We start from the raw sequence: 11,281 nt of genomic DNA on the forward strand, positions 1-11,281 counted from the left end.
CAGTAAGAAAAAAGAATCTCTCTGTGCTCTTTGATCTTCACCTCTGTACAAACCCACTATCTTTCTTTACATTCTTACTAAGTTGAACCATCAGTTGACCAAGTCTAGGAGTGCTTTTATCCTAATCTCAGCCTAAACTCACTATAAGTTTCTGTATGCTAGGCAATTGAGCATGCGAAGAAAGCTGGTCTTACCTTATATTGTATCAGTTAAAGGCTTTTAGCCATCTACCTCGCTACTGCCTTCTGCAAAAAGGCTTTAGGGTTTTGTCATGATTCTTTGTGATCTTTTGGTTGAGAATGTCAGAAGGAACATGGGATTGGCAATATGTTCATATGGAAAATGCTATTTGTAAAAAATCTTGGGATCCCCCATGTGAGGGGAATGTACACCCGGTGTACGTGTAGCAAAACTCATGGTCATATTGGTACCCAAACGTCAATGTCACCGTGTTCAATTCAATCTTATACAGTTCTAGGCATTTATGATTTATGCCACCTTGGAACTTGCTTGGCACATCTTTGTGCTTTTGACTCTAATCCAGTCTTTGACTACAAGGCAATGTAAATAATGTCAGCATTTTTTTTTTTTTTTTTAGGTATGAGACTTTTTATCTCTATTCAAACTCAAGAACATCCTCAGCTTTTTGACCTCTTTTTCTTCAATAAATATAACTGACCTACTTTCTAAGGGATCATAAACTTGACAAATGAGATGCGGAGATAGATACATTCGACTTTTTTTGTCCGAGTTCAATTTTTGTTTTTGTTCAGAGATAGTGCATGTTTATTCTCCAAGATAAATTTTCTCTTACATTTTATATGCAGTCCGAAATTCAAACATCAGAATCCTAGTGATCCAGATCACATACATCCGCAGCTTCCATTCTTGCTCCAATTGGCCTCAGACCTATCATTTCAGCTTCCATCTTCAGAAGCGATCTGTATATTAATAGGTTAACATGTAAAGTTCAGAATACATAAACGATATATTATTCTTCCACACAACTCCAATGTGTGGATATATTGGTGTGTGCAGATTGCAGATGATAATATTTTTCCAAAATAATAATAATAATAATAATTCTCGTGCGTGGCTATCTAATATTCCTGACTTCCCCATATACACTACAACCTGTGAAGTAGAAGGTAGCTTCTGTTTTTTTCCTGTAATTTTTGTTGTCGTTCATGAGGTCGAATTTATGTTGAACGATCAGATACGCAAAAAGAGTATTGCTGCAGCAATTACTCTTGAATCCCATGTTGCATGTGGGAGTTTTGTCTTCTGGATTTGTAAGCACATTAAACACCGTCCGTCAGAAGTTGGTTTTAAAGACGAGTTCACCCCCATTCGTTTACAATAATGGTATCGGAGCAAGTGTCCCTGGTTGGGGGATCCTCGTCTCTGACGGGTATTTAGAGATGGCTAATTCCAGTAAAGAACTTGATTTCGCAGAATTCAGTTGGAATAAATGGGGACTTTACTGTAAAGCGGGTGGATTATAACGATTACTTGTGAATCCATCATCGCTCATGGAAAGGTTACTTCTGGTGAGATAAGCACATTTAGCGGCAACTTATTTTTGCAGTCCTAAATTGCATATTCTTTCTGAATTCTTCAGAGCAGCCAGTATAAAACGTGCATAAAGAAATGATAGAGGACCAGGTGTATCCTTTAATTAGTGCATGTCTGCCCATAAATTTGTACTCCTTTATCCACATAAATACGAAAATAATTCCTAGTGTGGGTACTTCTAACCTAGTTCCATTAATATTCCTCTGTAGTATGACAAAAAAGTATCTTGAGAGATTTCTTAGTCGTTTAATCGTTTCAAAATAAACTTGACTACACAATAATTACTCGTTTATGTACGAGATTTTCTTATCGAGAACAAGTTTTTTTAAGACTGATTTTTATATTGCCGCGTTGCAATTTTCTAGAATGTTACAACCCTTTATTGAATTAAAAAAAAAATAGCGACTTTTCGATAAGCGAGTGGGGCAGGCGACAATAGCCATAACTCGAACAAAAGGAAAGTAGTTGATTAGGGATAGACTCAAACCAATATGTTATTGGTGCTCCGATCTTATCACACATACAATTCTGGCAAAGCTATTAATAGTCAGCAATAAAAACAAAAATCCTATATTTTTTTTTGGGAAAATAGAAATCTCCATGTATATATATAGAAAAAATCTCACATACATGCCTAACCCAATATAGACTAAGGGCACTGTGATTTTCAGAAATTCTCATTTTTAGTTTTCCATATCCGAATCAAGACTAAAATGATCCTATTCTTCCTACTACCGTCTCTACCTGTTATTTTATTCTTCCTGATTTTGACCCAGAAAAGATTGGTGAAGAAAAACCTTGTTCCACCAGGTCCTCCAGGTATCCCCTTCATTGGAAATCTGCTCCAATTTGCTCCTGCCACTCCTCATCTATATTTATGGCAACTTGCAAAGAAATATGGTCCTCTTATGTCCATGAAGCGTGGTTCTGTTCCAGTACTTGTGGTTTCTTAAGCAAAAATGGCCAAAGAAGTACTTAAAACCCATGATCTTACTTTCAGTAGCAGGCCTAAATTTATTAGCTTTCAAAGCTATCCTATAATGGCTTGGATGTAGCCTTTGCGCCTTATGGTGAATCTTGGAGGGAAATTAGAAAAATCTGTGTTCTTCATTTCTCAAGCAATAAACAAGTGCAATCTTTTACCTCTCTTCAGGAAGATGAAGTTTTTCGTATGATCACAAGGATCTCAGATTTGGCACGTTCAAATCATGGTCATCTTACTAACTTAAGTGAAACAGTATTGACTTTCACGAGCAGTTTAATTTATAGAATTGCTTTTGGAAAGAAGATTGATGGTCAGGAATCAGAAATTAAGAAGTTTCATGAACTTACGCATCAAGCTGACGCGATGCTGGGTGGCTTAATTGTTTCTGATTATTTACCTTCATTTAGTTGGGTGGATAAACTCTCCGGTATGGCAACTCGACTCGAGAAGACGTTCCAAAACTTGGATTCATTCTATCAAAAACTCATCGACGAGCACTTGAAGCCTAGTAGGTCGAAATCAACGAATAAGGATATTCTTGATCTCTTGATCCAGCTCAAAGAACAACAATCTTGTGCTGTCGAGCTCACCCTGGATCATATAAAAGCAGTACTGATGGTAATTTATCAACTTTTGATAATGATGACGACTAAGTTTATCTTTAGACGTTTAAATGATTAACTAACTTATAGTGACTTTTAGTGCTGCTTGGTAGAATATATTTATTGCAGGAACGGATACGAGTGCAGCAACAATAATTTGAGCAATGACAAGCCTGATAAAGAATCCGAATGCGATGAAGAACGTGCAAGCAGAAATCAGATATCAGGTCGGAAATAAAGGCCGAGTGGACAAAGATGATTTGGAGAAACTTCCCTATCTAAAGGCAGTAAGAAAGGAGAGTTTTAGATTATACCCTCCAGCTCCACCTCTAGTGCCAAGAGAAACAATGAAAAGCTGCATTATAGAGGGATATGAAATCCAACCCAGAACCTTAGTTTACATCAATGCATGGGGCATTGCAAGAGATCCTGGGTATTGGGAAAATCCAATGGAATTCTGGCCTGAAAGATTCTTAAATAGTGCTGTTGACATCAAAGGTCAGGATTTCGGGTTGATCCCAATTGGGTCCGGTAGAAGAAATAGCCCCGGAATGTCTCTAGGACTTGGAACAGTGGAGCTTGCACTTGCCAATCTTCTTTACTCATTCGACTGGGAATTGCCTCGTGGGATGAAAGCGGAAGACATTGACTCTGATGTTTTGTCAGAAATTACAGTACAGAAGAAAAATGCACTTTGTATTGTGCCTAGAAACTACTTGTGTACTTGACTGCTCACTCACTAATGATTTCAGCTTTCAAAACAATGTAAAATATAGAAAACTTGATGCGTACCCTAGTAGGTTTGTTGGCAAGGCTCATTGAGAAATTATGTCTCCCAGTATTGTACTACTTTCCTTGTATATTACATATTTCTATTCAAAATAAAGATTGAATATTAATCTTCAATTTCACTTATCAGAGAAGATTTATCGACTTGGTAATCCACAGCTGGATTTAGATTTTATTATTTTCTTTTTAATCAAAAAATTCGTAATGGTTAGAGATATTCATTGTAATCACATAATTAGCTTGCTCGTGATGTGAAAGATTGAATTCAAGAAGATTGTAATCAAACCTCGATATCTACAGTGCTAACATGGAAATCATCAAGGCCATCTAGAAGGCTGGATTGGGAGGGGAGGCATGGACACAGTATGGAGAGTTACGTCCACATTTTCGACCACAGCAACTAATATTTCTCGAGCCAGTCAGTCCTAAAGTGGCCATAAGCAGTTCAGAACTGAGAATAAAGTCACGAGTAACAATGAAAAGCTGCATTATACAGCGATATGAAATCCAGCCCAGAACCTTAGTTTACATCAATGCTTGGGGCATTGCAAGAGATCCTGAGTATTGGGAAAATCCAATGGAATTCTGGCCTGAAAGATTCTTAAACAGTGCTGTTGATATCAAAGGGCAGGATTTCGGGTTGATCCCATTTGGGTCTGGTAGAAGAAATTGCCCCGGAATGTCTCTAGGACTTGTAACAGTGGAGCTTGCACTCGCCAATCTTCTTTACTCATTCGACTGGGAATTGCCTCGTCGGATGAAAGCGGAAGACATTGACTCTGATGTTTTGCCAGGAATTACAGTACACAAGAAAAACGCACTTTGTCTTGTGCCTAGAAACTACTTGGGTACTTGAATGCTCATGAATGAATGATTTCAGCTTTCAAAACAATGTAAAATATAGAAAACTTGATGCGTACCCTAGTAGGTTTGTTGGCAAGGCTCATTGGGAAATTATGTCTCCCAGTATTGTACTACTTTCCTTGTATTTACATAGTTTTATTCAAAATAAAGATTGAATATTAATCTACAATTTCATGCATTATAGAGGGATATGAAATCCAACCCAGAACCTTAGTTTACATCAATGCATGGGGCATTGCAAGAGATCCTGGGTATTGGGAAAATCCAATGGAATTCTGGCCTGAAAGATTCTTAAATAGTGCTGTTGACATCAAAGGTCAGGATTTCGGGTTGATCCCAATTGGGTCCGGTAGAAGAAATAGCCCCGGAATGTCTCTAGGACTTGGAACAGTGGAGCTTGCACTTGCCAATCTTCTTTACTCATTCGACTGGGAATTGCCTCGTGGGATGAAAGCGGAAGACATTGACTCTGATGTTTTGCCAGGAATTACAGTACACAAGAAAAACGCACTTTGTCTTGTGCCTAGAAACTACTTGTGTACTTGAATGCTCATGAATGAATGATTTCAGCTTTCAAAACAATGTAAAATATAGAAAACTTGATGCGTACCCTAGTAGGTTTGTTGGCAAGGCTCATTGAGAAATTATGTCTCCCAGTATTGTACTACTTTCCTTGTATATTACATATTTCTATTCAAAATAAAGATTGAATATTAATCTTCAATTTCACTTATCAGAGAAGATTTATCGACTTGGTAATCCACAGCTGGATTTAGATTTTATTATTTTCTTTTTAATCAAAAAATTCGTAATGGTTAGAGATATTCATTGTAATCACATAATTAGCTTGCTCGTGATGTGAAAGATTGAATTCAAGAAGATTGTAATCAAACCTCGATATCTACAGTGCTAACATGGAAATCATCAAGGCCATCTAGAAGGCTGGATTGGGAGGGGAGGCATGGACACAGTATGGAGAGTTACGTCCACATTTTCGACCACAGCAACTAATATTTCTCGAGCCAGTCAGTCCTAAAGTGGCCATAAGCAGTTCAGAACTGAGAATAAAGTCACGAGTAACAATGAAAAGCTGCATTATACAGCGATATGAAATCCAGCCCAGAACCTTAGTTTACATCAATGCTTGGGGCATTGCAAGAGATCCTGAGTATTGGGAAAATCCAATGGAATTCTGGCCTGAAAGATTCTTAAACAGTGCTGTTGATATCAAAGGGCAGGATTTCGGGTTGATCCCATTTGGGTCTGGTAGAAGAAATTGCCCCGGAATGTCTCTAGGACTTGTAACAGTGGAGCTTGCACTCGCCAATCTTCTTTACTCATTCGACTGGGAATTGCCTCGTCGGATGAAAGCGGAAGACATTGACTCTGATGTTTTGCCAGGAATTACAGATGTATTGTTTGTAATATTTTTCTATCAAATAATCCTATACCTGCAGCATTGTTCCAGAACTAAATGTATATCTCAAGATCCCAACTACTTGGCATTGAAAAAATATAGTGCATCTATGTAACTCTCCTGCTGTAACAAGCTACCGACTCTACACCCCATCCTATATATTCAAGGACATCATCATGCAAAAGTGTAATTCAGAATTCAATGTGTATATTTATTGTTTGTAATATTTTTCTATCAAATAATCCTATACCTGCAGCATTGTTCCAGAACTAAATGTATATCTCAAGATCCCAACTACTTGGCATTGAAAAAATATAGTGCATCTATGTAACTCTCCTGCTGTAACAAGCTACCGACTCTACACCCCATCCTATATATTCAAGGACATCATCATGCAAAAGTGTAATTCAGAATTCAATGTGTATTTGAGTCGCATTATTTTTGAAGAATATATTTTGGAGTAGTATATTGATAGAAAATGTATGATTAAAAATTATGTAAAAGTTCTAAATTTGCATATAATATTATTTTATTGAAAAATGGATTGTTGAAATGATATAAGAAAACTATTTTAGACTGTATTTTTTCAAAATAAACAGGGCATCAATCATCCTTCCCTAGTAGTAAACAACCAACAACTTAAGCATTGGAATGACTTCACGCTTCATATTTTCAATAGCCCACCTGCCTAACATTGAATTGTTTTCAAGATTCTAGTTAAGTTTTGGGTTGAACCAATCGAGGCGAGAGCGAAGCAATAGACAAGCTGAGCTTAGAAGACATCAAGGGCACAGCTAAAATGCAGGCTGTAAGGAAATATCAGATATTAGATAGGTTACCTTTTCATTAACCCCTTTATACCTATCTTCTCAAATTCCCTGCCGATTATACAGTTCTGTGTATGTAATATGCAGTTTCTTGGATGAATATTCAACATGAAAGCACCTGTTGCTAACTATCTAACAATAAAGATTGAAATATTTCTTCACAGCCCCCAAGCAAAAAAACAAAAAATCGAAAAAGGAGGCTGAGAGCCTATACAAGGCAAAAGGAAAATGCATATAAATGGCCACACAAATTTATACAGGGGTAAATTCTACGGGAAAATGCAGTTAAGCATAAACAATCTTTTACCATAGATATTCAATACCCAATAAAAGCAAGCAGTGTCTATAAACCCATAATTCATATAATCAAAATTCCAGCTTAACCAAGTAGTAACATTCAGTAGGCAACAATGTGAAAAAATTATACTAATCAAAGAGAGAGAATCCCATGTCATCGTCACTTTCCTCTTTCTCTTCCTTCTTCTCCTCAGCAGCAGGTGCCTCAGCTGCATCGCCAGCAGCAGGAGCAGCAGCTGCTGCAGCTCCACCTCCTCCAATGAATGCACCACCACCAACAGCACCACCAATAATCACCTGTGCCATTGCAACAGATTCAATTATATACTGCAACACAAGCATCCCTAGGACGAACCTAACAAGAGTTCTAGAAAATTCGACTATAACACAAGATTTTCACACTATAAAATAATGAGAATTCGGGGTTTAATGACACAACTGAACACACGTTGAACAAGGAAAAGAACACAAATAGTAAATTATAATTCCTGCAATAGAAAGGTAGAACTTTCCGAAGCCAAATGTACACACGTTAGTGTTGCTCGCTTCGCAATAAAGTCTTATACTTGCCACACTAGACCCAAACACAAAATAGAGGGAATGACGCATATCAATCAGATCTACACTCATCGAATAATTAAGTTACGAGTAAAGATAAAAAATATATATATAATTCAATATACAAAGAAACCTGGAAAACGGCGGAGGAAGGTGTGACGTAAGAGAAAGAGGACTGGACGGCACCGGAGGAGTCAACCGAGAGGGCGGCTTGGACTAGCTTGCGCTGCAGCTCGAAGTTGGAGCCAGCGGACGACTCCAGCTCGCCGTTCAGCTGCTTAGCCGTCCACTCGTCATCTGAACTCCTGCACACGAACGTGAACACTCCCATTTCTCCTTTTTTTTCCCCTCTGAATTTGGTCGGATTTGGCGTGCTTTAGGGCTTGTGAGTGAGGCGGATACTGACACACTGACACACCAAGGAAAGGATCCAGGGTTTTAGTTAGGTATCATATGAGTGATATGACTAACTTGTCCTCTAATTTTTTCAGTAATTACGGTTTTATTTGTTCCATTTTTTTCTTTTTTATTTTTTCCACCTTTTTTCTATATCCTTTGGCCAAATAGCAATTATTTTTTCAACAATTTCTTTTGGTAACAAATGCATCCCAGCATTTGTCAATTAGAATATGAATATTTTTACAACGAAAAAAAATTTAAAAAAATAATTTGTACTTCGTTAAAGAAATAGAGGCATTTTCAAGAATGTTCAATTTAAGGGGTATGAGTTGAAAAGTGTCATATTTTGATAATCCTTGTAAAAATGTCCAATTTCCATACCAAATTGTCTACTTTACCGTCGTGAAAGGATTAATCAATTTTATATCAATTTGACACAATTTTTTAGAAAAGCAAATAACTTCTATAAGAAGCCACAATAATGTTGCTATTACCTAGGTGAGTCAACTTATCTACATTTTTAATTAGATTTTGATCAATTATTCTAGAACAAATTAAGAAGAAATAGAAATTTCATTAACACATACAAGTATATGATTCCAACTCCAAAGAAATCATTTTATTTTATGTGAAGAAATTTACTGTCGTCAAAATTTGAAGTTGATTAGGCTCTCATCATTTCTCGGTCGAATGTATATTTCTTTGAACTCTCATTTTTTTATAAGCTGTATTTAGTAGTTGTTGTTATATATGTTCAAATCTCAAATTTTTGATAAGGTATTTTTCACTTCAATGGATGAAATTATCCAAACACTGAGTAGATATTTGTTGTACCTTTCATCTTAAATAATTTAGTTAAATAATATACTTCTGTATTTAGAATATCTTTTATGGTGGAATAATTTTTTTGCAAAAATGGTGGTTGAAGTTGAAGAAGGTGATAAATGCATGGAATCCCGTCATGTCATTCTCGACATTTTAGAAATGTCGATAATGATAGTATAAATGTCATTCTAGACATTTATAAACGTCAAAAATGATATTTATACTATCATTCTCGACACTATCAAATGTCGACAATAATATTAAAAACTTGACTAAGTTAGGAAAATTTCGTGTATAACGTTTCACATATTGCATGCAGGTAGCATCTTCGTTTTCGATTTTCATTAGTGGCTGGCATTATTTTTGTTTATGACATGCAGCTATAGGAGATGTTAAGAGCTTTGTTGTCTCGTATGGTCGTAGATTCGTCAACATGGACAATGGGTGGAAGTGGTTAGAAACCGAACAACATCAATTGTTGTTCGACATGATATTACATATGAAGAGCTTGTACATAAATTATTCGAGAAGCTAAAGTTGACAGAATGAAGTTCAGAATTCAAATGAAATTTACAATTCCAAACATGAATATACCCCATGCTGATGTAGTCGACGATGAGGATATGCAATGGTTTTTTATTGTTCACACAGAAGCGGTGTTGTGTGTAATTGTAGATGAATATAATGCTAGAGAGCACGAACTGCATGTCGGAGTTTACCCTTTCTCACCAATAGAAGATACGTTGCGTGAACGCGACGAAGTCGGTATGTGCGAACTACAAGAACCACGAACGATTGATAATACGGATGAAGGTTTAAGCGAAGGAAATTTGTTTATTCAAAATGCAATTCAGTCGATTGATGAAGAGGACATTATGAAGAATCAGATATTCTTTAGCAAGCAACGGTTACACACAAGGCTTCAACTTAAGGCTTTGAAAGAGAAGTTTCATTTCAAGGTTAAAAAGTCGAATCTTAGATCTCTTACTATGTGTTGTGTCAATACTACATGCCATTGGCTAATGCGAGCTTCTAAGATAAAAACTTCAAAAATGTTTAAGATACAAAAGTACATACCTGAGCACACATGTTATTTAAACGTTCGACGAAATGCACAAATTCACGCAACAAGTGCAATAATTGTGCATCACATAATGCGAAGGTTGGACGATACAAACCAATCATACATTCCTGCTAGTATTATTGGGGATATGGAACGTGAGTTTAGTGTACGGATTACCTACAACAAATGGTGGAGGGCTAAAGAGAAGGAACTTCGATTTCTTCGTGGTACACCCGAAGAAAGTTTTCAGAAATCGCCATCATACTGTCACTTGTTAACCGAGAAAAATCCAAGAACTATTGCACACATTGAACTCGACTTGAATAACAGGTTCTTGTACTTCTTCTTAGCGTTCGAGCTAAGTGTACGTGATTTTCGAGAGTACATGAGGCAAGTAATTTGTGTTGATGGAAGTCATTTGAAGGGCCAGTATAAGGAAACACTACTAGTAGCTGCTGCGCAAGATGCTAACCTACAAATATATTCTCTTCTTTAGGGTGTTGTCGATGGGGAAACAAATGTATTGTGATATTAGTTCTTTGCGAAGTTGAAAAATGTTGATGATTCAAACCAGATAGTGTTTTTGTCGGAATGGAAAAAGAGCAATAAGTGGGCAATTACAAGGTTTGGTCGAAAATATTACGTTGTTGATGCAACAATGATTCTACGAGAGAAAAAGAGCATTCACCAAATGTAATATGATCGTGACACCAAAAATTGATAATAAATTGAGAAAATCATTCGACGCCGGTGAAACCTTTCCAGTACGAAATTTGGACGACCTCGTTTTTGAGATAGGTGTAATTATCGAACTTTGTACTGTCGACCTTATAGGTAACACATGTTCATGTCGAGAGTTTCAGATATGATAAATCCCATGTTCACATGCATCCCGAGCTACTTGGTCAAAAATAAAATCATTGTATAATTTAAGCTCCCCTTACTATACCACAGAATGTTGGCAAGCTGCGTACAAAGAAGTACTTCACCCCGTTGGTCGAATTGGGTTTATTCCTCAGTCCGAGAGCTAAAAGGTCGACTTTGACACGAAAATACGGTCGATGTGGGGTTCTGGACATA

At 36.8% G+C, this 11,281-nt stretch overlaps 3 protein-coding genes and 1 pseudogene across 3 annotated transcripts; 3 read left to right on the top strand and 1 right to left on the bottom strand.

Moving 5' to 3' along the window:
• The first annotated feature begins 2,179 nt into the window (after positions 1–2,179).
• On the top strand, positions 2,180–3,970 carry LOC111366293 (annotated as a pseudogene).
• Positions 3,971–4,426: 456 nt separating this feature from the next.
• On the top strand, positions 4,427–5,361 carry LOC111365618 (cytochrome P450 71B37-like). Its single transcript, XM_022986156.1, has 2 exons — positions 4,427–4,799; positions 5,000–5,361. Exons 1-2 carry the CDS (start codon positions 4,427–4,429, stop codon positions 5,359–5,361), a joined length of 735 nt encoding a protein of 244 aa, XP_022841924.1.
• A 536-nt stretch (positions 5,362–5,897) lies between these two features.
• On the top strand, positions 5,898–6,347 carry LOC111365619 (cytochrome P450 71A1-like). The gene has a single exon (XM_022986157.1). It carries the CDS (start codon positions 5,898–5,900, stop codon positions 6,345–6,347), a length of 450 nt encoding a protein of 149 aa, XP_022841925.1.
• A 913-nt stretch (positions 6,348–7,260) lies between these two features.
• On the bottom strand, positions 7,261–8,347 carry LOC111366294 (60S acidic ribosomal protein P3-like). The gene is made up of 2 exons (XM_022987022.1): positions 8,048–8,347; positions 7,261–7,653 (listed from the first exon to the last, which is right to left on the bottom strand). Exons 1-2 carry the CDS (start codon positions 8,243–8,245, stop codon positions 7,486–7,488), a joined length of 366 nt encoding a protein of 121 aa, XP_022842790.1. The 5' UTR covers positions 8,246–8,347; the 3' UTR covers positions 7,261–7,485.
• Positions 8,348–11,281: the final 2,934 nt, after the last annotated feature.

The sequence above is a fragment of the Olea europaea genome, chromosome 17 (assembly GCF_002742605.1).
Source record: "Olea europaea var. sylvestris chromosome 17, O_europaea_v1, whole genome shotgun sequence".
NCBI classification, from domain to species: Eukaryota; Viridiplantae; Streptophyta; class Magnoliopsida; order Lamiales; family Oleaceae; genus Olea; species Olea europaea.